Source organism: Drosophila sechellia, chromosome 3R (genome assembly GCF_004382195.2).
Source record: "Drosophila sechellia strain sech25 chromosome 3R, ASM438219v1, whole genome shotgun sequence".
NCBI classification, from domain to species: domain Eukaryota; kingdom Metazoa; phylum Arthropoda; class Insecta; order Diptera; family Drosophilidae; genus Drosophila; species Drosophila sechellia.
In genome coordinates, this window is record NC_045952.1 from 26,511,197 (window position 1) to 26,538,184 (window position 26,988).

The window sequence follows — 26,988 nt, forward strand, 5'->3', positions numbered from 1 at the left end:
AAAAAAGAAAATTAATATGTATTGTTAAAAATAAGTACGAGTTTCATATATTTTACTATTTAAATGATTTTATTCATATTTCATATCATAAGAAATGTCGTATTGAAAAGTATGTGATGTTTTTGAGTTATAAGCTTACACATTAAAGCCAGAAATGTGTCAATATTTTCTCGCGGTGTAAGAGCACCTTTCCCTGTCCAGTGGCAAATTCAATTAAAAATTTTTGAAACTGCTCCACCTGCACGTGCGTGACGAGCTTCTGACGTCCGGCAATGATGGTCGGGAGCAGCAGCACCTGGCCATCGTTGCCATCCATTGGTCCTTTGGTCCAGTGGTCCACTGGCTCAGTGGTTCACTGCTCCGTTGTCAGAGGCACTGTCAGGCGTTTCAATTTACTTTTATGTCTCGCAGCCTTATCGCGGCGCAAATTGAAATGAAATCTTGACACAATCAGCATGCCCATGCCACCGGCAGCTCGGATTCCCACATACAATTAAGTTAAACGCTGACCATCAATTATGGGACGGGCTCTAAGGCAGCTGGGTGCCGGTGTGTTCTGCAATGGGGCAAAAGTTTGCAGCCCAAATATATATCTTTGTATACTTATCCCAGGGTGGTAAATAGACAAGCAGGACTGGAAAAAAGCCAAGTCAGAGCGGCAAAAAATTGTCAACTTATGAGAAGTCCGCTCCCTTTTCACCCCAACTTGCCGGGATGTTTCGCTATAGATAATATCAAAAACTTTGCTGTGCAAACAAAAGCCTTGGTAGCACTGGCAAATCGTACCGAAATCTCCTCCAAACTCGCCTGTTTATTTATATTAATATTTTTATCATTTTATGACGACTCTACAAATGCGAAAGACGACGTTCTGACCACCTTGAGCCGGGATTGTGGCCGAAACTTTCTGCTACTTAAATTCACTTTATTTGCTCGTTGTGTGTTGAGCATTATTAATCCGCTGCCAGAGCACCATTTACATTTCATTTGTGCGCCACGCCCGTGAATATGATAGAATAATGAATATATAAATCAAACGAAACTTTCTCCGTTACGCCTTGTGTAGTTGGTGTTTAGCATTTTGTGTAATAAATCAATTGTGGAATATTTACTGTTGTACGGTCTTGGGAAAGTGCTAGATTTAACTCTTTTCTCTCAAGGATTATGATGTATTTTGGTCTAAATGTATGCAGCGATTTCTTTAGGACCAGTTATGATTTGGGTCATATAATTAACGTACTTAAATTAACAGAACTGTATAAATACGGTTAAACAAATGCAGTGTTTTTTTGATTGCGATCAAATTAAGAGGGCTCACATTCAAGGGGATATTAACATCAGCTGGCTTTCGTCTTCTCCTATTTTTTACCTCCTTTAAAAAGCCACCGGCAGCAGCTGTAAGTGCTTCGCTTTGCAGCTGTTCCAATTTTTAGTGTAAATAACCCCGGCAGCAGCAGCAGAAGCAGCAGCCTTGTTTTTGTCCCCTGCTTGAGTTTTGCCAGCCACCCGCCAACCCATCGCCATCCGCCCACCCATTTTCCACTTTCCACGCTTTCCCTCTTCGGCACACTTGTCAATATGAAAATGTTGCTGCTCCTGCTGCTGGGCCGCTGATGTTGCCGGTGGCGCTGCCGTTGCTGCTGCATTTTTTCGCTCACCTGAATGTTTGTTCAGTCAGAAAGTTTTGATTTATTTACGGCGCAAGTTTTACATTTTACACGACACTCGCCTCCAATTACACGCCGCTGCCACTGGCACAGCCAGCAACCCTTCCAACTGAACTCATTTGCACCTCAGCAACCCCCTAAAAAAGTGAAAAAATGCAAAATAAAAAAAGGGAAAACTGAAATGCTTTCCTTCAGATTTTAATCGCTCACGTGAGTCCTGCGAGTGTGAGTGTGTGTGTGTGCGCGCAGTTGCTGTTTGTGTTCTTACATATTTAGTCGCAGGATAATATGTCGCCAGGCTGCTATCGCTATCGCTGTTGCTGTATTACTTTCTGATTTACCTGCTCACGTTGCTGTTGCCGCCAACTTTCCATCATTGTCGTCACGGCGCACTTGGTCATTTGCATATTGCAGTCAGAAATGTACTAGTATTCCTAAAATAGGTCTATGCTAATCAAGCATTCGATGGCCTATATATAATATAATAAATTATATTAAAAAAATATCTTATATCACAAATTTGCTGTTTCCTTACATTTGAAATAATTTGTTGTTTCATGCAATAAACCTAGCTTAAAAGTTTATTTATAACATTTAAGTTATGCGTGCGACAAGTTTCTTACTTTTTGTTTGCTTTTCCCAAGCTTAACCCCTTCTTTCATGAAGGTTTTTCCACTGGTGTTGCATGCAATGCAGCCGATATCTGTTACACCATCGACGTCTCGTTTGTGTTTGTGCCTGGCCCATGAATATGCAACGCAGAGTTTACCTCGTTATTCCGCCTTGTAAGATTGGTATGGGTATCCGTATCCGTTTCCGCTTTGCGGGAAATCGATCAGATCAGGGGTCGCTTTGATATACCGAAAAGAAGATTGTCGCTTTGGAGGCTCGTCTCGAAATTACAGGGAAACTTACTTAAGTCGAACCAATGTAGTACAATTACGTGTTAGTAGTAGTATAGTCTGATAAAATCGTTATTATTTATATTACCCTCAACCTCTCTAGGAAAGTGAGGAAACATTCCGTTTGCCTTATGAACTTAAGAAGTTCTCCCGTATTCATGGTCTTAAGTGACCTTGAAGATGGGAGAAAGGAATATTTCAGCGGCAGTCTCTTTGCCTTTCGTCTGACCAAAAACCAGAGCCATTTGCGACTTAGACTCATCTTGGCCACTTTTCCCTCCACATGGCCGCAAAACGCCGCCCAGACTTTTGGGCCCAACGTCTTTGGAGGTCTGCGTCTAATACGCTCTCGGCGAAGAGTAACAGTTGCTAAAATGTTTTCCATTGTTTTCACGCTCAACAAAAGGCAGACAATTAGTTTTCTTAAACGACAAATCAAGTAGAAATTAAGTGGCAAAAGCAGCCGCAACGAGCTGAGTGCTGCGGGTGGTTGGGTGGTGGGTGGTTTACTGGGTGGTTGGGTGGCTGGGGAGTGATAACAAAACAAAAGTGGATTATTGGCTCTCGAGCGCATAAACAATGGCATGTGGGCCTGTGTGTGTCTGGTCTTTTGTTTGTTTGCCTAGTGTAAAGCGTTTAAGAACACTCCACTCACGACTGTGCGGCTTTTGCGTAATGAGTAAAAAGGCGCTAATGTAATCGGCACTCGAAAACGCTGTTAGAACTATACCTTATTAAGAAATATGATAAGGCAGATTAACAGAGTGGTTTCGTATAACACACAAGTGTGCCATAATAGCCTGGAAAAGTAGGGAAATTTTCCTAAGAGTTAGCACACGGAAAATTGCGGAAAATCTTTAGTCAGTACAGCAACCTTTTCGAATTTCCACATGCGCGCATGCCTGGGAGAACGATTTTCCCAACAGGACTTCGGCCGTCGCTCGGGACTTTTCCTTTTGGCCAGCACGAATGGCAAGCATTCGGCAAGGATGGAAGATTTTCGGAGCGGCAGCGACGCCGGCAGAATAACGGTAAACGACCGGAGCGGTACGATGTGTTGACTATTTGTGAGGCGGACGAAGGCGCTTCGCTTTCAGTTTGAATTGTGTCCTCGTTAAGAAAGGATATTCGTTACATTGTTGTTAAGTTGTTATTATAATTTCACAAACAAACCAACCAACCAACCAAAAGCAAACCGAAAGCTAACTGCTCGCTAAAGAGAATTCAAAATAAAAACCGAAAAGTAAGAAAAAGCGAGAAAAAGGAAAATCCAGCAATCGACGAAGTGATACAAACGAAAGCCGAACAAACGAAAAACTAACTAAGAATTTAATAAAATATAAATTTGCAAAAATAAATATTAAAGCTTGGAAATGAACGAAAATACTTATAAATTAATTATTTAGTAACAAGTTTTTTAGTTTTATTGTGCTGGCTGTTTTAGTGTTTCAAAAATATATATGATTTCGTGTTTCTGGTTTTTCAAAAGACTTTTGTTGCATAAACGTTCCAAGTGTTTCGAACTTAAAAAATATGTGTGAATCGGAATTTAATAAGTGTGATTTAGAGACAGGATTTTTTTTTGTACAGCTTTTAAAAGTCCCTTAAACTTTGGAAACGATTTTTCTAGAAAATCTATTTGAGTTGTGCATTTTTGAAAACGACTAACCCGTTTTGAGTTCCTTGGCTCCGTTGTCACCCAGGCGAGCATCGATTTTGGCCATATTTACATAGCCAGCCAGAACGCTTTTTGCGTGCATGTATTTTGTTGTGCCTGTTGTGTTTTTGGCCATATCCACATTATGTACAACTACAGGCGTCTGGCACTTCGGCTTGTGGGCCACATAAACCGACAACGAGCAGCCAATAAATGCTGCCTGCCTGCCGACTGGGTTCCTATATAAAAAGGACACTGCAGCTGTGTGTGATTCATACTCTCATACACAGTCGCACACACACAGAAATACACTCGCCCGCCTGAATAAAAATGAAGGGAATGCTGGGTGTCGTATGTATTTTGTATTTTTGGTGTGGCCCTTGCACTCGTCCTGGTTTTTCTTCGTTTTATCCTTGCGGCCGCGAGTGCTTCCGTGTGTCCTGGGCCCCCAAATAAACATAAAAATATAAGTTTATATTTATATTTATACATAGCATTTGTCTGTCCGTCCGTCCCTCCGCCTGACTGTCCTCCTCGTGCGCGAGATATAAAAACCGGAAGCGTCTGATCCTGACACTTGCCAACACTTGGGGCGTACAGGGTGTCAGGACTCAGGACTCGCTTTGTTTGGGCTGCTGGGAATGCCATCTTTCGGGGTCCTGTCGTAAAAGCCCAGCTCGGTTCCTTGTGCGTGTTTTTTGGCACTTGTATTCCGCTGCTTTTATTATTATTGTTATAATTTTTTTTTCGCCTGGGAGCTGACTGAGCTGTATGTTTCTGCTTTTGGCACTTAGACATTGCGTTACGCGCATAACTTTTTATTTTTTGTTGGCTCATGTTTCGCTTTGTATGCGTATGCCGAGCACACAAATCGTAAAATATTAAATTTAATTTTTCAAATGATGTGTGAATGGCTTAGTCTTGATATATGATAATGGTTGTGCGCGCTGCCAATAAAAACAGTGAAAGTCGTCAGTTTTATTTACTTTTCTTATGCTTCGAAGGATTTTGATCACACCAGCAGCCAGGCGAAGTTAATTATCCTTGTTTGTTCGTTTGTACTTATGATTTACAGCTTGAGGAATAATTTCATTTTTCGTTTGCAAATATTTCGTCAAGCTAAAGAATTGTGTGCTTTAATATTTCCATAGAAAAATATAACCAAGGGAATCCGCTTGCCTTGAGTGCTGGGGATTCTGCCTGGAAACATAATTCAAAAACCAAATGAACTTTTCGAAAACAAAATTCATTGGTCTGTGATAAGTGAAGGTCAAGCAAAGAGGAAATTTTTTATAAAAACTAAAAAACTAAAACCAACCACAAACAACACGAAGCGGAACAAACGTCAAGGAAAACCACAAAAAAGGCAGCATTTCCCAAATTAGCAAAATTGTAGAAATTATTTAATGCATCAAATCGTTTGACCAAACAACAAGCAGCAGCATCACAACAACGCTGCGGTTTCACACAAAAAGGCGGCCATTCAAATAAAAACCCGAACGTAGCCAAATTATAACACAATTTATTTATATCATCAACTGCAAGGCGCCAGGCACTTCATTAAGCATTAAAGCGAGCTGCGTTTAACCGCAGAACGTGCAAATTTCGCACCGCAAAAGTACCAGCACCACTGAGCCAGCCGGAAAATGTTGGCCATGCCCACGCTGATGATGCCTGCCACCGCCCAGATGACGCTCAGCGCCGCCCACGGAAAGCCCTACGAGACAAAGCTGCTGGCCATCCACCAGTCGCACCTCCAGCAGCAGCAGCAGCAACAGGCACCCGCCCCCCCGCAGCAGCAGCAGCAGGTGCAGCAATCGCAGCAGCAGGCACCCAACGGCAAGCAGCAGTCGCAGCAGATGACCATTGTCACCACCCAGCAGCAGCAGCAACAGCAGCATCCCCAGTCGCAGTCGCCGCATCAGCAGCAGCAGTCGCAGCAGCAGGTCGCCGCAGCAGCCGCCGCTGCAGCCGCAGCAGCCCACCATCAGCAGCAGCAGGCGGTGGCCGCAGCAGTCTGTGCCGCCCAGCAGCAGGCGGTGGTGGTGCAGCAGCAGCAGCAGCAGTACCAGATCCACTCGCAGCAGCAGTCGCCGCAGCAGCAGCAGGTGCTCTGCATATCGCCCAAGCAGGGTAAGCCAAAGAATCAGCTAATATTTCGAATGGAATCTCCACCCTTTCTGCATCATTATGTTCTAAGACTAATGGCAGCATTAATATTAGTGCTTCCTGTGCGTAATTGTCATAATCGATATGTTGATGGGCCAGCTAATAAATTCGTACCCCAAAACTGGGCAGCTCGCTTGACGATTCCCTGATGGATGAACGTTACCCATTGAGGTGTTTGCTCGTCCCATTTGTTTACGAGGACCACCAACACTTTGGGCACTTATCGATTGGCTTTTATTGCCTGCCTACGCCTATGGCCGTACTCCATGCCCAGTCCCAGTCCCAATTTGAGTCGCAGGTCCATACAAATTTCACGAGTTTTACGAGCAGCTTGAGCTGTTCAAGTAATGCTTTTTATGGTCTTCGTCGTAAAAGTCGGCCAAGCCTCTAATAGCTGTCTAATGTTATTTGGCCCCAGAACGAGGGCCGCGTGTTTGTCAAAGTTTACGTTTTCACTTAGCCTCTAAATATAAAGAAAAGCAGCCCACACACATCCACCTATCGGTATCACTATCACAATTATAGAAGCAAAGGTGTTGGTCTGCCTTTGTTGCCCAGCTAAATCAAATAGAAATCAATTTGAAATTATTGACAATTTCCACAGTGGCATTGGCTCAGTCAATCGACTCGACTCGATTCGATTTTGATTTGGACTCCCTGATTCATCGATTTTGTCATAGTTGGCATTCTGACTAAACGAAAGGCAAACACACTCGTGGCAAAAGCAAACAGACGGCGTGGGTGGCAATGTAAATACCAGGATGGGGCGTGGCACTTGTCTGTCTGCTGCTCTTGTTTCTTCGCTTTTTTATTTTGTAGCCTCACAGTCAGAGGAAAAAGTGCAAGACAAGACGAGCCAGTGAAGTGCGGCGGACAACGCGGCGTATACGTAACATTTAAACGCACGTCCACACTTGACCAGCTTTTCCGAGACAGGGAATTGAAAATCGAACTGGCGAACTGTGGAGCTGTGCAGCTGTAGTGGGAACTGTAGAAAGAAAAGTTTCTTTTGCAAGTTTGCTGGCGTTGCTTTGCGGCAAATTTGTTTTTAAATTTGGACTTTTGTTTAAAATAATCAAGCTGTTGCCCCAAAACACACATAAGCTACTGAAGTCATACCTATATAACAGAGTGTTTGCAATAAGATGCGATACAAGCACTTCACGCGATTGCGCAATCGAAGCTGGAGTGCCGCAAGGCAGTGTACTGGGTCCAATCTTATACACCCTGTATACGGCGGATTTCCCCATAGACTACAATCTAACAACCTCCACGTTCGCTGATGATACCGCGATACTCAGTCGCTCGAAATGCCCAATAAAAGCCACGGCACTCCTATCCCGACACTTAACATCTGTAGAACGATGGCTTGCCGACTGGAGAATTTCAATAAATGTTCAAAAATGCAAGCAGGTTACCTTTACCTTAAACAAACAAACATGCCCACCACTGGTCTTGAATAACATATGCATTCCACAAGCCGACGAGGTAACATATCTGGGAGTTCATCTGGACAGGCGGCTCACTTGGCGCAAACATATAGAAGCCAAATCGAAACATCTTAAACTTAAAGCAAGGAACCTCCACTGGCTCATAAATGCTCGCTCTCCACTTAGTCTGGAGTTCAAAGCTCTTCTATACAACTCCGTCTTAAAACCTATCTGGACTTATGGCTCCGAGCTGTGGGGCAACGCATCCAGAAGTAACATAGACATTATTCAGCGAGCACAGACAAGAATTCTGAGAATTATCACTGGAGCGCCGTGGTACCTTCGAAACGAAAACATACACAGAGACCTAAAAATCAAATTAGTAATCGAAGTAATAGCTGAGAAAAAAACGAAGTATAACGAAAAGCTGACCACCCATACAAATCCCCTCGCAAGAAAACTAATCCGAGTATGCAGTCAAAGCCGGCTGCACCGCAACGACCTCCCAGCCCAGCAATAAACTTATTAGGGCATTAATGAAAAAAAAAAAAAAAAAAAAAAAAAAAACTATCACTAAGTGAAAGTTAATTAAGTTAGATTAAGATTTGAACACTTATTGTTAGTCTCTTAACACAAAGGGAAGATTCAATAAATAATAAAAAAATTAAAAAAAAAAAAAAAAAAAAAAAAAATTTGCCGAGTGTCTGCCGAAATTTTCAATTGAATCCGTTGTTGGATGCAGAAACAAATTAGCAAAAGCGAACGACGACACAAGAATGTGCAACTCGAAAGTTGTAAGCAAACAGACAAAGGCAGCGTTGAATTTGGCTTATAAAGTGGCTACTCTTTTTGTCTGAGTGTCGCAACCGGCAAATGTCGTCCTTTGTTAAGGACGGTAAGGACGTTGACTGATGCGTTGGCACAGCTGCCAAGTAGCCTGGCCATTGTTGTGCTCCCAGTTTTCTTTTTTGATTTTTTTCCTTTGGCTTGGGTGGGCCAACTTTAAACAGGTGATCGATTTTTCACTTTGTCGCCATGGCGCTTTTCGCGTTGGCCGAGCGAAAATTTAATAAAATGTGGCGGGTCGAAATTTAATCCGCTTGCAGGCGGCTTGCGACACCTATCGTATATTAAATATGGCATATTTAAATTATAAAATAAAGTGAAATAAAATTGAGCGCGCCGAGCTGGGCAGATTATGCCTGAATTTGAAGCCCATTTAGCTGTTGCCGCTGCCATAATTCAAATTATTTATATTATTTTATCTACCAATTTTTTCCTAGCTCTCCATCGATTTGCATATTCATGTTCCTGGCTGCTGCGATAGTTTTTGCACGCTGCGCCCGAATGTAATTGAATAAATAAGCATATTAAATGTTTACCGACAGCCAACATACATTTTTTATAATTACAGCTTAAGCTGGGCTCCTTTTTGCTGGGCAGACCTTGAATATATTGGAAAACACTATAAATTCCGTTGGAGAAGCCATTAAGAGCCCCGTAATTAGGCTGATGAATTCAGAGACGCAATTCGGAATAACAATTGGTGGGCGGGAAAGCACCCTTAGAGTGGAGAATAAATTCAGTTCGGCGTCTGCCGCTGAGTTAATGCATTTTCCGCTTCCATAGGCAGACACAAAGACCGATTCGTGTGCAAAAGTCGAATGTCCTTTGGCTGCTCCTGCTGCTACTGCTGCTCCCTAATGATAATGATGATGATGATTACGATTATTATTGGCAGGCAGTGCATTGCATGCCGAGTGCATTTTGTCAACCTGCTCAGTGCTCACTGCTCGCTAACTCATCGCCCATTATCGTCATTATTGTGGCCGTTAAGTACGTTTGCCGCCATTATCATTCCGCCATGTCCCGGCGTGTCCTTGCTTGCAGTTATTATGCTTTAAATATGCCAGCTGCGTGCTACGTATATCTTGGGCATTTTTTTCTGCCACAACGCCTCGCCGTTGCAGCTGCTCAATGGTTTTTAAAATTGAAAACTATATATCAATTGTGCCTAGGCCAAGGGGATAGTTTGTCGTCTGGACCGGAGGCATTGGCATTGCCATCGCCATCTCGTCCTTTGTCTGGCTCCGTGCCTTCCACCCAGCTTCTGCGAGCTGCTCTGCTTTCTCCTTATGGGCTTTCATTTATTTGCTATTAACCTGTCATTGTTCATTTTTATTATTGTGTGGCTTTTATGCTCGCTTTTTGCGCTTTGTCCTCGCCATTTGTTGTTGCAATCGTGTCTCGCGGCATTTTCTTGCACGTGTATGTGTGGCTGTTATATGTGTGTGTGTGTGCAATAAATTGTTATTATCGCCGCGTTGCAGCATGTCGTCGTCGTCCTTTTGGAAGGACTTCGCCTTGTCCTCCGCAGACCATGCCGAAAGATTTATAACTTTTATTATTATTGAAGCTTATTTGCCGCTTTATCTGGCGCCCCCGACTTTGGTTCACAGCTCAGCCATAGTTTACGACTGGAAAATCAATCATACGCCATGTTTGACGCCAAGCCAAGTCAGCCGACCATCACCTGCCAGTTTGCAGAAGGAAATGGAGTCCCCAGGGATACCCCTTTGTTTTCCCCGGTTGTCAACGTCGTTTTGTATTAATTTTTCACCGCCACCCGACACTCATTGATGTTGGCTGTCATTAATGTCTTTGCCCTGCTGTCCATTCGCTGTCCACTTTGGCAGCGACTTTGTCTGGCTGCCAGGAAGGTGCTGGAATGCAGCAAAGAATACCCAATACCCAAAGGATGCACTCGCAAAAATTTCACTTCAATAAATAAAAAGGTTTGTCTTTAAAAATTGGTAAGACAGGTTGTGTCAGAAGTTTACATTAAAGCTTTTCATAATATGATATGATGATCCATATAAGTTAACCAATTAGTAGGTGGCTTTGCACTTTTCTCCGTGTGACAGGATATAGAATACAACATATGGCATCCCATATACATTGTGGAGAATGGGACATTTCTTTACGGGCTGCTCTCTTAATTCAGTGGGCGTTGCAAGTGGGAAATGGATTAGTATGCCAAGTGACGTCCAGCGGCTGATGCCTTGTTATTAAGTGGACGCTGCAGTTCCACTTCCACTGGCAACCGGCTGGACAGAGGGAAAACTTTTTAACAAACGTCACTCCTGTCCAGAGCTCCCTGGCATTCCGCCTGATTTTCCGCCTCGCTTTCCTCGTCCTTTCTTGGCTCCTTTGCTTTTGTTTTTTTGCTAAATGCCAGCAAACAACAAAAGCAGCATAAGGCAGTTTGGACAGCCGGGATGAGCATACAACTACGTAGCTAATACTTTAGCAGCCGGATTAGGTTCAATTGGAGCGGGCAGCGGGATGAAGCGGAGAACGGGGCGTAGAAAAAGAGACATCCCGGCTGGAAAAAAATCTCAAGCCCACACACACCAACACTCACATGCAACAAGGACTAAAAGAGAAAAGGAGGAAGGAATAAAAACTGTTGTAGCAGGCATTAAAGTTTAAACGTTGGTAAATTCCTACAGCTTCCGCTTTGTTGGACTTCATGACAGTCACAGCGGGGACAATGGACCGCTTGACTGGACAAGGCCAGGTGGTGGCGGTGAAGGCGGTGAAGGCGGTGGAGGGATGGGGCAGGCGAGGTCCTGTGGTCTGGTCAGGTGCGTTGTGTGCGTGATGGGTGCAAATTAAAGGACGATTACAAATATCGATCAAGTAGCCTTTGAAGTCGAGCCAAGGCAGTAAGTCGAATATCGTGTAACATCTTTGTCGTCTCTTTTATGCGGGAAAACCGAGCTGGGAATGATTAAAAGCTTTAATGTTCTTTAGTTTAAGTCAAAAGGGGATAGCAGACCTTTAAACCATCATAAATTCCGATATCCAAAACTTTTTAAGGACCCCATGCTTCTTTGTTTCCGCACAATATCCCAGTGACCGCTGGCTCTCAGTCGAGTCTGCCAAAAAGCACATAAAACGTGAATACTTTCCCCAGGAGCGGCGTTGCACACTTTTGTGCGCTGCGGTCTCAGATAAAAATGTTTGGCGGGCCATCATAACACGCACATGCACAAATACAAGCTCATATGGTGGCAGCATTGTGCTTGTTATCCTGCGGGCACAGAATCCACACGCGCATCCCAGTGCTCGTAATTTCGCAATCGTCAATCATGATCAATGTTTTATACACAGCATTTTAAATGTCCGCCAGACTCACATGCAAAATGTCTGGTCCTCTTCCTGTTTGGAAAAATCGATGGCGTTGAGCCGTTCCGTCTGGCAGCGGCTTTAAAGTCCGCTTGGGTTGGGTCTGAGGTCAGCCGGGGGTCAGCTGGGCAGCCATGTTGCCAACCGGGTGGCTGGGCGCCTTTGTCTTTGTCTTTGGCGCCTGTTTGGAGGCTGTCGCAGCCACAGGAACTGGACGCAGCAACAGAAACATGCCATGTCCGTGGTACCGGGCACAATGCAGCCAGCAGTCAACGCATTTGACAATGTCAGCCGGGTAGGCATGGTTACCATACAGTTTTGGCTTAAAGGGGCTTCCCTTGGGGATCTGTGATGAGCTTGGGGGTGCTGCAGATGGAGTTGAAAGTTCAATGGGCATGTTGGCAATGGGAATATTTAACTTATTTCTGGCTACCGTAATTTAGTCAATTTTAATTTATTTCTCGTCCCAACTTTACCAGCACTTTTGTGCCCCCTTTTGAAACAGCCCCAACCAATACACCCCTGTTTGCCTTCGGCTGCTGCTTGTGTTGGCCATGCGATGGTGCTATCTTGGTCATCCTCCGGCCATGACCATCGTCAACAGGATTCTCCTCGAATGACTAACAGCAGCTGCGGTGCCTGACGTCAACTGAGGCAGAGACAGAGGCAGCGACCGCACAAAAGCCACAAAGCCACATCCGTCTGTGCGCCGCTTGGGTCACTCGCTGCTCTGCTCCTGGGTCGTGGCATAGCCTTTTGTTCTGCAGCTGCCGCGTGACCAGCCAAACAAGCAGCACCACCCCAGCGCCAACACAGCACCACCCACTGCTCCTCCATGCTCCCCTGACTTTGTGGCATCCACGACACTTCCCCGTTCGCTGATTTGTATATTTCGTGGCAGCATAATTTATTGATTGAGTGTTTGGCCAGTCCACAGCAACCACCCTGTGCCGCACAACCGCCAAACCACACGCCACCAGGCCACCCATGACCCTGCACCACCTTGCACACCCACCCACTTTCAATGCCGACTTTCAATTGTCATTGCGAATATTTCAGCTCGTTCTTTTGCAGCGTTTTGTTTTGCTGGCCCTGTCGGTTTGATTTTGTCAGCTACGCTTTGTTGCGCTTTTCGCCAGCTCCGTCTGTCCCGCTTTTCCTGATTTTCCACGCTTTTCCCCATCTTCATTCCCGTTAACTGGGTTTTTGCATCCAAACTAACACCAACCGCCGATCCACCGACTTCGCTGAAAATTTAAATTGGTTTGTTTTGTACTGCGGCGGCTTCTGTTGCACTGGAAGAAAAGTGCTACCATTTCAACATTAAGTTAATTATTAAAATGTTTAATTTTATATTTATTGCTGTCCAAATATTTATAGGTATGGAGTAAAAAAGTGATGAATATATTCAGACTATGGCTTTAAATATAAATTTGACATATTTGATGCTAAGGGAATTCTTTTAGTCTGTTTAATGGCATTTGCATAATTGACATAAAAGGACAGTTTTCCCAGTGTCGTACTGCCACATTTTCCAACAGCGCTGCCATAAAATTGCAAATTGCAATTCGCTGGCAGGTCTTGGTCTTTTTCCACTTTCCTCCCCGGACTTTTCAGCCCGCTTTTCCCCGCACTCAAGATGTCTGGCAGACATCAGCGTCATGTTGCGCATCGTTGACAAAGTTACGAGAAACTGTGGTAAATTTTATTTGAATTTCCAATGCATCTGCTGCCGCTTTTCTCCCTTTCCCCCCAGCACCAAACAGCAGCTGCTCGTTGCGGTTGGCAAGCGTTGATGAATGGAATGCAGTTAGCACCCGAAAAGCATGGAGCTTTCTTTTGATTTCACTCCTTCGCCCCTCGCTGCCGTTCTGTATTTTAGCCACCAATTAATCATGGCCCTGGGCAATCACTTTCTGCTTCATTAATGATCGCAGCCAGCCGCAAAAGATAAGCCCTGGCAGAGCAATTTTTAATCATAATGGGATCTCGGATCCGGAGCTCATCCCCAGTGCCATGTCAAACTTGTTGAGGCCGCCTGGAGGAGCCAGCCCGCATCATCGGTGGTATTGGAGGCCGAGGGCCAAGACAAAGACAACATGTCGAACAAGAAGGGAGGTGGCATGCTTTAATGATAACAATAAAACAGCTCACACAGCGCGCGGAGGCATCAATGTCACACATGAGGAGCGGGAAATGCGGAAAAGCACCAGCACAACTTTCAACTTTTACAGCAGGGCAACAAAAATGAAAGCATGAGGGTGTTTTTTCATTCGTTTTTCTTTTTTTTTGAAAAATTGCCACACCAGCAGCAGCAGCAGGAGCAGCTTCTGCGTTAAATCAAAAAATTATATAGTCATATAGTCGGGCGCGCACACACACACATCGGCGACATAAGCAACACATGGCCCGGAACAGGAGCAACATGCTCGGTATTTAGGTGCGGGCCCACTGCGAGTGATAAAGGCGATAAGGATGGCAAGGAAAAGCCACGGCTGGCAGAAATTAATTTATAATAGGCATCCTTTACGAGATGACAAGGCTGCTGAATGAGATAATGGCATCAAAAGGCGTGGCTCGTCGGGATTTGTGGCCCGAACCGGTCTCGCATGTTTGGCAAATAACGAAATTACTTAACGCTGGAAAATGGGATGGCGCTTGTAAGCTGTTGCTAATAAATATTTAAAAATGTTTGTGTGCAAAATGGGTAAATGTGATTTTGAGCAGTGGAAGAGAGGAAAGAACTTCCCTAGTCAACTGGCAATTAATTATGCAAGTCGAGACGCGGCAAATGGCAAATGACGTGGTCGAAAGGTTGGTCAGTGAACCCAGGAGCGCCTAATTTGGGTTTTATACCTGTCTCGTCTAACGCTATCTCTCCAGCAGATCCTGTCATTAACTGTCGCTCATCGGCATTAGCTCACTGGAGCTGCACAAACACCATGAATCCTTGAATCGAAACTGATGGCTGATACAGGGCGCGCGCAATAAAGTGTATTTTATGGGCAAATTATGTTTATTAGTGTGTCAAAATGTCAACCTTATGCACGACAAAATACGTATTAAAAAGCACATATAAAAATGAAATATGAAGCCTCAGACACAGGGCCATAAAAGTATGGCTTTTTCGGCAGCCAATTTCGAGAGTAAGGTAATTTCGGAGCACCAGCTTAAAGGAACCGCAAGCCACACAACAAAGTGCCGGTCAAAGGGCGGCAAAGGCCAAAGGGCTAAAAAGGACGAGATGCAGGACGAGACTGCAGGCATTGTAATGCGGCCTTGTCCGTTGTCTACATTGTGGCAGCAGATATAATTCGATTTGCAAGCTATTCCCAACCCGCACGAGCACACGATTCGAATATGAAAATGAAAATCATCGTAAAATTTCTTCAAGAGAAAAACCTTGAGCGATCACTGAAAGTAATGTGCAGCAACGTTAGTAAATTACATGCAGAAAGTTATCATAAGCATTAATACAGGTTACAGCTCCTTAAATTACAGAGTGTTCTATTGTTTTATTTTCATGATTATTGGGGGACTTTTGTTGCCAAATGCAGACTCTTGATTCTGTTTTTCCAAGTGTAAGCCAACGAACCGGGCAGCAACAAACAGATTACAACAGCGGGCGGGCAACATTGTTGCATCAGAGAACGCGCCGCGATGCATGCTAAAAGTAATGCACAATGACAAACGCTCGTCTCAAACCACCACCATTACCACCACCACTACCACCACTGGCACCGTGGCACCACCGAATCCGGCTAAAAACCCCCGGGGCGAGTGCCACAAAGACTGGGCCAGCATATAAAAATAGTGGCTGGCAAGATGGAGGAGGAGCGAGTGCCTTTGCCTTTGCTTTTGCCCCTGCGATTGCGATTGCAGCCCACGCAGGATGGCCAACGCGCATGACGCGCTCCTCCAACCGCCGCAAACTCACTGGCTGTTCCGCTGACCCACCGCCCCACCAGGAGCCACCAGGAACCGCCGAGAAGCGGCCCGACCACCCAACCGCCCACCAGCGGAAGCTGACGAAATGTTGCCGATGAGCATTGCTAACGATGTGGGCAAGAACAACACAACGCCTACGAGGACGAAGCGATGACGATGACGAGGACAAAGCCAGGACGAAAGCAGGACGAAGTTGGCAGCAACAAAATTGCAGCTAGCCACTTTCTTCCTGGGCGGGAATTGCATTATCTGCGCGCGTGTGTGTGTGTCTGTGTTTGTTGCGTTTTTATTTGCCGTCTATGTCTGCGTCTATGTCTTTGTTGCTATTTTCTATTTTCCAGCTTCGGCTGCCTTCATTTTCCGCCCACTTTTTGTTTTTGGCCCGCTCGTTGCTCGTCGTCGGCGGTTGGGCGTAAAACTTTTAAATTAGAAATTTTTGTTAGTTGCAGCAATCGGGGGTGGGGTAGGGCAAAAGTGAAGTGTTGGGACGCCAGCACTCAATAGTTTTTTACACTTTGTTAGTCGGTTGGTTTTTGTTGCGCAGCTCTTGTTGTTCTTTTTATTTTTTGTGTGTTCCTAGTTGTGCGCTGCATTGTGGTTTCCATTGGCACTCGACAGTTGCTATTAATTTTTAATTTTTTCTTTCGGCTTTGCCTTCTGCGTTTTTTTTCCCTTGTGAGGTCAAAGTTTTAATGCAATTTCGGCGTGGGTGTTGAATAAGGAACAGCCTAAATGATTTGAAAATCAACGGCTTATGGGTATATGATGAATTTAAAGGGAGAGATTGTGGATTTTATTCCTTTCTGTTACCTCTTTTTTGCTAACAATAAAACCCATTAACATTGTGCGCCCACAAAAGTAGGCAATACTTTCTGTGGGCTTCCTTTGTGCGCCACCCCCGTCAACTTGTTATTGCCTATTTGCCCAGGTCTGGAGATAACAAAAGATGAGGTGATTGAAATTTCGCTCCACAAAAGAAAAAGTAAGAAAGCCAGAGATAATTTCAGCAATAGGCGTCACCTAATGGCATTCCGCAAATTGTTTGTTGAATTCACAGGCAAGGGCAAACGCCTGTCAAAACGACTGAGATTCAGGACTTCGGGACTTATTTCCTCCTTTCAGCCAGCCCCTCGTCCTGATGGAATGGCATAAAAAAAGGTTGTCATGCTGCCAAGAAGCGGCGAAGACGATGACAAAAAACAACAACTTAATACCCAGCTGATGCCTATTAAGCACAGCATTTGTGGCACCACCAACACCCGCCACCCACGAGTCGAATCCCACCCACTGTGCAGCGCTGCGTGTGTCTTGCCCTGATTTTGTGGCTGTGATATTTTCATTTGCTTGATTTGTTTTGGCATAATTCTGCCATCTTACTGACTTTTTTCTTTGGTAAATTATTGGGAATTTCGTTGTGGTTGCGGAACACGCATCGTTTGGGTATTGGCAAACCGCAAATCAGCAGTTTTCTGTTTTTCCCCCAATTTTTCCCTTTAGCCTCGCATTAAGCATTCGCCATGGTGGCCTGGGCACCACTAATTTGGGCTTGCCAAGTGACGATGCACACGTAGCAGCAATAATTTCGGCTAATTGCTCTCTGAACAGCAATTTAAATGCGAAATGAATTCTGTGTAAGCCACACCCCCACATAAGAGGGCCAGAAAATAGTTTCATTTGAAGCTTCTGCTGCAGTTGTAATAATATTACGCATACGCTGTGTGCGCCCACTGCAGGCTGAATATTAAAAACGAGTTTTGCCGTTTGGCCAGACAACCGGACTAGACCGACCTACCGACCACGACCCACTGGAATCCGGAATCCGGTATCTGGATATCTCGTCTCGTCATACATACATGTCGAGTATGACTTTCATTGCAATGCATATCTGAGCGCAGACATCGCTCGGAAAATGGCAGAAATTAAATTCGTCTCTCGACTGACAAATGTCCCCCGAGTGGGCAAAACCAGAAAAGTACTTGACGATACGTAAAAGTCAAGTCAAATTGCAGGGGACTCGCCCGAACGCACCCCCTTTTTCATAAGTCAGCTTGTAATGTTGTTAAGCATCCAAAGATACTGTCAGTGTAGTGGCCACAGAATGCAGGGGGGAGTGTCCTGTGGGTCACGACTCTTCTGGCTGTATCTGCAGCATTGTATCTTTAGTGCTGCCGCCGGAGTCGACAACTTCAACTTGGTCCGGGTTTTTGCCTCTGCTTCTGGTCGTCGGTTTGGCTTGGTTTGGCTTGGGTGGTTGAAGAGCAGCTGATGTTGATGATGATACACACTCAAGTGCGCTTTGGGTACAGCAGTTGAGTAAATACACAAACAGGACTCACACACACGTGGGCAGGGAGAGGACTGCCCTCAAACTCACCCACACACACACGCACACACACGGGTACACGGGCACACGCGTCGTATGCGCAATATGGCGACGTCTAAGTTGACTTTGGCGCTGTTGCCGCTTTTACTTATTTATGCCAATTTTTGGCCTGCGTGTGCGAGAGTGCGATGTGCCTGCCGGATTGTGGCTCGTTTGTTATTGTTGATTTTCGGCTGGCATTGCTTCTATTTAAGCATTTAAAGCAAGATGCTACGTGAGTTGAATGACGAGCCTTGAACACCCCCAGCCTACACTGCAAGAAGTCTGCGCTAATTTGGCCATTAACCATTGCAAGATAGCAAGGCTAGAGAACAATAATAAAATGCTTTCGTTGTATACATTTTCCTAGTACTTAAATTATCGAAAAATCAATTTTTACATTAAATACACATTATTTATTTATAATTCGTTCGATTCATATTCTGTCTAACTTGTTCATTCTAAAATCCTCACCGCTGCGGCTGAGTAATCCCCCCTATTAGCCATCTAACATGACCCACTCCCAACTGGGATATGTTTAAATTCCACCCCTTAACCCACTGACTCCCCAGGGACATTAAAGATTTCTAAACCAAACCAAACGAAACCGAACCCAGTCAACCAACGAACCAAGCAGCCGGCACAAATTTAACCAACTGAAGCCACTTGGGAATCGCTCTGACATCGCTCGCGCATTGGTTTTATTTCATTAGTTCTGCGCCAATTTAAATATTTAACGAACATTGCGAGTTGATAGCATTTGCCGGCAGCTTTAAATTGACAAAAGCGAAACAGAGCGAGATCGAAAAAAGAAGTGGGCAAATGAACGCGACTGTGGCATAGATTAAATTTCCGCTCTTATGAATGCGCGTAGCTAATAGAAACGGTGGTGCAGGATGGGTGGTGCTGCCTGGCTGGGTGGTTGGGCGCTTGGACGGTTAGGAGGCTGCGACAGCATGGTAGCTGCATATATTTTGAGCTAGGTCCCTGCTGATGCCGCACATCCGTGGTCCCCGGTCGGCGTTCGTCAGTTTCAAATGTCCGAAAAAAGAAATCCAATTTGCTCGGCGCTGGTCCGCGTTGGCAATGCCCCATGGACATGCGTTAATAAAAAAAAGAAAGAGCTCAAAAAAAAAAAAAAAGAAAAAGATGGAATACGTCGGGCCAAAACAACACAGGCACAAAAAACTGGCCAACTGGCGACGGCTGCAGCCGGCCATCCAAATCCAAAACTGGGGGCCACGGCCATGGGAACGTGTAGAAAATAAAAATTTCTATTTAAATGGCAAAAATCAACAAATGCAACGCAAAACAATCTAAAACACAAATCGAAATTAAATGACCGCACTTGCACACAAAAGCAAGCTTCACAGAAACCGCCCAAGCACACACACAGCTATATTTGCACAGTGAAAAAAGGGGGGAACATGGCAAAAACAAGCCACTCGTGGCCAACAAAAAAAAAGCGGGAGTTTTGGAAAAAAAATGGAAAGCAAGTGACTGAAATAAAGTGCAGCAGCTGCGCAGCGTTCTAAAAAAAAGGTAACAAGGTTGGTAAGAGTGTGTGAGTGGGAGGAGGAGTTTGGAAAGGGGAAGGGGTGTCGGTCAGCTTGCCGGCCGCTTTTCCATGTATGTGTTAGCCAAATGCTAGACGCGGGTTGTGCAATTTCAACATTTCATTCAGCGACGATTTTTGAATTTCCAGTTCGTCGTCTTGTGCAAACCGTCTGTGATGCATTTATTGTTTTTTTTTTAACAAGGAAAATGCATATACATCGCTGGGATTTTAGCCAGAATTTAAAGTAATACTACATAGTGCATACATCTCTTTTACCTTTTTAATAATTTTAATGTAATGAAACTGAAGTTCATGGTTATTATACATTAATTTATTTATATGGCCACCCCTTGAAATAATCTCATTTGGCACCCACTTCAACACCTTTCCGGTGTCTTTTCGGCCAGATAAATTAACTGCAAACGTGCGAGTCTAAATGAAGTCACTTGCCCGGTTTTTCCATATGGACAGAACCACATACACTTTACAATTAACACTCCAACGCCCAGCGGACCCGATTCGTAGGGCACGCTACCATCCCATCCTATCCCAGCCTAACCCATATGTACAAGTCATGTTGGAGCTGGGGAAAAAGGAGTATCACTGCCACTATTACGATACTATAACCACGACAGCGATTCGGGTGCCTAACGAGTGACACTACGAAATAAAGCGAAATGTCCCGTAAGTGTGGATATATCAACACCTAGCGTATACAACCGCCCACAGCACAAACAAAAATTGGAACTGGCCAAGTGTAATGAAAGCGGAAGAGAGACGAAAGACCGGTAACGGCGGAAAATAAAAACGGTAACCGCAATTTGACCCAGGTTTTTACTTGCTTTACATTTCGTGGCGCCCGACAAATATGCAGATTGGCACACGGGGGCTGCTCCCGCTGTCCCCTCGCCCGCGACGCGTTTACCTCTAACATGTGCTACCAACGACGACAGATACATTTTCCGGGTGCTGGTTTGGTTTGTTTCCATCCCCCTGCGCCGGATCCCAGTCCAACCCAAGCCCAACCCGTTCCACCCCTTTTGACAAACGCTTACAGCAGCGTTAAATGTTCACCGGGGGTGGCTGGCGGGGATGTTGTCTACAACCATGCAGTGCGTTTGTGTGCGTGGGATATAACTAACCCGGACCCAAATGCAAACACATGGGCTACCAAACAGCACGGACAAAAATTATTTCGAATATTTATAAAAAGAGTGAAATTATTTTTGAAACTTAATACTTAAAGCCATTTCAATATCAAACATAGATGATTTTGGAAATTATATCACTTTAAATCAAATCTCGTAATAAGCAAATCATTTTTAAACATTTTGTTACAATACTTCTTAATAAGATATGATGGTAACCTTCAGCTGTTCAGCAAGCTGCCCAATTTGCTTGGAGTGTACTGCCTGGTTTCTTTAAGCCAAGTTTGTTTTGTTTCGGCCAGAGCTGCTTTTGTTGTTTCTAGGCCGGAACACACGCAATTTCCATTTCGCAGTGGCTCTGTGTGTGAGATTTCCAAGTTATAAGGCAACATGTTCTTGGCACTCGGCAGTCAGGACTACGGACTTTAGACTCAACCTTGCTGCATTTCTTGGCCCGTCCTGCCTTTTTTCGATTCCTGGCTACGCAAATTCGTTGTCGTCTCCGGTTTTCCGAGCGCTGCTGCTGCATTGTCGCCCCACACGATTGTCAACCCCATGAAGTTGGAAAATCGGAAAAATACCCGTAGTAGGCAGTAGGCTACTGGCATTTAAATGCGAATTTTGCACGCGATCTGCAAACGGAATGTGGGACCCTGCCACAATTAAATCAAATTATTGACATTTGCTTAAAGGCCGGGCGCTTGAGTCGCATACAAATGATTTAAGTTTCGGTCGGCACTTAAAGTCGAGCACTCGCAGAGTCAGCACTAAAAAGGACTTGAGTTGAGTTCCTGATAAGAGTCGGGAATTGCCGGGCTTGCTGATGAAGCCGGTGGTTGGGAGGGATTGGGGTTTTTGTGGCCCCGGGGGCAGCAACCCTTTTGCCGCATTTGCGTTTGCCTTCGCTTCTGTCATGTTTTGTTTTTAATAGTTACTGAATCTCATTAGAATTTAGATGAGTCTTAATGAGTCATTGTTTTACACGTTAGACGAGCGCAGAAGACGCCGCCGCCGGTGGCAACACAAACAACAATACGACTGTAGTGCACTGCTCCCAAAAGTTTCCAAAGCCAGTCACGAAAACATGAAAAGGTGGCGAATTTCCGCGCAAATTTTCTCAGCACCCGCGAAAACATAGACACAAAGACAGGAAAAGCGAGTCACAACACAATGAAATTTTCATTTGATCTGCGCGACGCGACAACTTGATGAGGCTGCACCACCCACTCTCCTTTTTTCCAAGCCAAGGATGGTGCCACCTGAATTACACAGAGAGAAATATTTAAAGCCAAATTTAATGAATTCTTTTCAAACAACTCAAGAGGTATCTGAAAATATTATTCATAGCGGAATGGTTTTCATATTTGTTATGTACATGTTATACTTTTATTTTCTCAGTGCACTTACACAATACAAACGACTGGGGCTCATTTAAGTGGCAACTTAAATGCCACGCACACTTGCGGAAATGATGCTGACTCGGAGAGCTCGGTTATCAAAGATTCGTGGGGAGAATGGGCACAAAAAGGTGGCAAAGGATTGCGGCCTGGCAGCTTGTGGTAATCAGCATTAAAAATCAGCATTATCATTGGCGAGGCGGCAACGGCGTCTAATGGCATCAAAGAGACAGCGGGCTGGGAGTTTGGAATCCTTAAAGTGACTGGCGTTTCATTAGCGAGTCAAGTTGATTGGCTTTCGAGTTGGTAGCTTTCAGTTGCGAGTTTGCTGCACAAACAGGCGTTGCAGCTGCAGTGCGAGGACGTAATCAAGATGAAATTAAAGCACAAAGTTTGCTTTAAGTCGACTCGTGCAGTGGCCGACGCTAATTAGATTTTTTAGTTCCACTTAGCAGCAGGCCAGGGTCCACTGGCTGCTTTCTTTGCTCGCATTTCATGCAAATGAATGAAATTAAAAGCACATTATACTTTATAATGCGCCCTGATTTGCCCCCCAAAGCAAATTTAATTTAAAGATTTGCCGAGCCACCCATACAAATGGCCGTGTATGTGTATACTTATCAGGACTTAGCCAGTCCCAAGATAACCGCAGTGCCAAATTGTGGGCATAAGTGACTGTCGAGAGCACATAAATGCGGCCGGGATCCCATTGATTGGGTTTTAGGGGACGGCCTTGATCAAAGTCATAAGTCAGCGGCATACAAATCTCCATGTAAATATCCTTTCACAGTTGAGTTGTCCTTTTCGGACATCCTGGGATGGCACAGCACGTCTAAGCAACTGGATTATTAACATTTCAATATAATTTGTGGACCTACCATGGTTCATATTCACAGGACGAGGACGAAGATGGGGAAGGGGAAGGGCAGCCCTAACTTTTCCTGCTGACGTCTGGGAAAATTAACGCGCCTCAGGACTTTGATCCTTTTTTTATATATGTATACATGGCAGTGGGAACCCGCTGCGTGTTGGGCCCCGTATTTGCTTACATATTCATCAATTTTTGGGTTAAGTTGTGGGCGGGCTCAGGGTATCCGGGTGGGCGGGTATCCGGGTATCCGGGTTGGGTTCATATGTATCTGAATGTGTATGGATGCTGGGGCGGCCAGCACGTTTTGCGGTTGTTGGCGTCAAATTGTTTTGCTTGTTTGGGCTTTCACTGTCACAGCGGGACGGTATCAGTGCGCAGTCGGTCAGCTGGTGGTTTTTTGACCGCCGGCTAAACGCTTTTAGCTTTAATGCACTGCCCACTTAGTTTGGGCCAGTTCATAATTGCCATTACGCATACGCCGTGTGGTCGCTTACAAAGTGAATTGCAAAATGAGATTGTCGGGCCGGTCAATAAAACATTAGGGCCCACGGATCGATGCGACTGGGACACATACATCTTGGCAAGGCCGTGGGCAGAAACTCGTTCCCTGGGGGCTGATCAACCAGCCATCCACATCCTGCCCGGAATCGTGTCCTCGAGGGGTTGCGTGTAATTAAGCGCTGCAGCTTATGTAAGACAAACAGGAAATAAGGTTTAGCACAAACGCATAAATAACAACGGCAAATCAGTAAAGCAAGGCAGCAGGCAGTGGGTAACATAAATAAAGGCATACAAACAATGAAAGCGGATAACATAAAATTTACAACAACTAAAGCCAACAAAACAGCCGAAGCCAGCAAGACAAGTAAGAGTGGATAGTTGTGCACTGGGAGAAATAAATACATGCTATACATCCGCCTAATAATTGGCTTTCTGGGGAAGTATATTAAACGAATTTGTATATGATTTTTATCAGTGTTCCAATGCCTCACACACATGGACGCTGGTGTACGCCCTGAGTAGCTTCCGTCTTTAATCAAATGGTAAAAGGAGGTGTGGCAGGAGGCACTGCTGACACACTTAGTCCAAAGGCGACTCACAATCCCCGCCAGCTGGGCGTGGCACCTGGCTCACGACGATGTTAACGCTCTCGCCCAGAAAGTCAGGGAGGTTGATAGGTGAAGCAAGGCAGGAAGCCAGGAGGCCAGGTGAACGGAAAGGGACAGGTGCGTCCTCGGCAAATATACAAAACACTTGTAACTGCCGTGCAGCTAGCAAGGATTTATGATTAATTTATGGGCACGTGTGTGAAAGACAACGACAACGGCAACGACAACGACAGTGGGCGACTGTAACGATGGCAAAAACTTAATTAACTCATTACATACGCACCGTTTTAATCAGCAAACGAGCCGAGCCGAGCTGAGGCGGCGGAAGCGGGCGAAAGAAATGAAAAGCTGCCATCGTGCTTGACATGCTGACACCGAAGGCGGCTGACAGCTGGTGGGGAGGGGGCGTGGCAGCGGGGGCAAGAACTGCCAATCGAGCCCGCGGCTCAGTGCAAATTTAAAGCGGCCTTTGACTGCAATTAGTGGCTGCCTCGTTTGTCTGTCTCGCACACATTCGGGCGAGAGTTACGCTACGTACACTTGGCAAGTTGCGTGCCGCTGTTTTTCGCCTTTTTGGCCAACCAGGCGAAAGCATTTCACCTTTGAGCCAGCCAAGTGCGCAAAGGGGCGAAAGCAATAATGTGACAGCCGCCGGAACGAGCCCCCACGATTGATTTACAATAACTCCAACTACTCGATCCGAGTCAAGCCGCCTCAATGTACTAAGCCGCGCTCGGCTCCGCCACTGCGATTACAATGGGCTCATTAACGGTGGCGTATACGCAATTTCCAATTAAATAAAAAGTGGCCACGTACACACAAACGCAGGCACTGCGGGAAAAACCTTTTATTAAAGGTATTAATTTAATTTGTTTCAGGATGAACAATACCTTTTCAATGAACGCATGCCTCTATTAATTCAGCTTATTCCTTCTTATATTTTATAAAATTAAACAGCGTTTTGCTGATTTCTCGCAGTGTTTCCCTCCCTTGGTATATTTGTACACGTGAACACGCAGAGATTTACTCGTTTGGTTTGTGTTTTTAAAAGGCCAACAGGCCGCAGTCAGAACGAATCTACTTATTCAGCCCGCCCAGGATCCCGCGACTTAACGTTTCACCATCAGTTCCGCTGGCTCTGGGAAATTCCTTTTAATATTTATTTAACACAAAAGCTTTCCGCATTTCGCATTTTGCCTTCGCTGCGGCCGCGACGACGACGTTGCCGTTAATTTTTCGCTTTGCTTTTCATTTTCGCAAAATTACCGGAAATGTTAATTTCTGCACGTGCAGCAGACAAGGCCGTTGGGTGGTGGGCAGTGGGTGATGGGTGGGTCTGGGCCACGCCCAGCGGCGTTGTCAGCCTCGAATGTTGTCGTCGTCGCAGTCGTCAGTGGGCCCCAGCTGAATAGTGCTAATTATTTAGGGTAAGAATTCACTGTGTGATTGTGTTTGTTTCTGCGAATGAGAAGGGGCGTTGTTGGGTTGACCCCCGAAAAAAAAATATGCGTTGCATTGGCCCTTAACCCATTACCACCCCACGTGCGCTGCCTTTGCTTTCGCCAAGACTTGGCTGTGAGTCTCGCTGCTGAGCGCGGAGCTGGGCTCAAGCGAACTGAGCTGACACAAGAGCGCACGAAGGACAACGGCAATGGCAACGACAACGCGCACCAGCAGAACCACAAGGACTAACTAAGCCACCCAGATGGCAGCCCACTTGGATTTGCCATTCGCCTACTTTCCTTCGCATTCGCGACTTTTTTCTGTGCCAAAGAGACAAAGCACACAAAAATAATAATAAATGATTGCGATTCGTGCTAGTGTGGGTGTGTTTGCTTTGCATGTGAGCATCTTATTGTATAAGCGTACACTCGGAAATATCTGCTCGTGCATTTGATAGCAATAGAAATTCCAAATATATATATATTAGCGGTTAAGAAGAATTTAATTTCATTGAGATATATACTATTTGAATTAATACATGCAGTCTGCTTGAAAAAGTATAATCTTGTCCGAGAGTTAAGATTGCAGAAAGTTGTACAATGCTCAAAGTTTCTTGTCTGTTAGATCCTCAAGCTCTTATAGTGTTTTGCGGTGCAGAGATAGGTGGGTTGGCTGGCAGATGGGTGGTTGTTGGGTGGGCGGTCGCACCACCCACTGCACTTGTGTTTGTGCAGCCTGCATGACAGCGAATGGCTTTGAGTTTGTGCATGTGTACACGATGTTTGGCCTGATGATGGGGCCAGAAGATTCGAGCGTGGAAAGTTTACTTAGATGAATGGGTTAATTAGTATTAATGGGGACGTTCTTCAGGGGGCGAGTGGGCGTGGCAACAGAAGAAGAGATACACAGTGGGCAAAGTTTTAAGCGACGTATCTGATAAACTAATACAGTGTTGGTGGTTGGGGACCCGGGAACTTTTGTCATCGCCTTCGCCCAGCCATTTGAACCCATCAATCTGCGCGGCTCCTTTGTGATTTCAATTAACTTATCTCTGCTTATGCAGCATAAAATTATATATGAGAAAGTTCTGCTTCTTAGAGTTTTTGCGCACTTTTTTATGAATATGCATTAAAGCA

General features: G+C 45.1%; 1 protein-coding gene across 3 annotated transcripts in view; it reads left to right on the forward strand.

Annotated features, from left to right (window-relative positions):
• The first annotated feature begins 3,667 nt into the window (after window positions 1-3,667).
• LOC6618746 (polyadenylate-binding protein RBP45) overlaps window positions 3,668-26,988 on the forward strand; it is a 39,613-nt gene continuing 16,292 nt past the window's right edge. For all 3 annotated transcript variants that reach the window (XM_032721009.1, XM_002042968.2, XM_032721010.1), the window contains exons 1-2: window positions 3,668-3,812; window positions 5,378-6,359. In XM_032721009.1, the coding sequence (XP_032576900.1) occupies window positions 5,873-6,359 (487 nt within the window). In that variant the 5' untranslated portion in view covers window positions 3,668-3,812; window positions 5,378-5,872. The remainder of the gene's footprint in view (window positions 3,813-5,377; window positions 6,360-26,988) is intronic.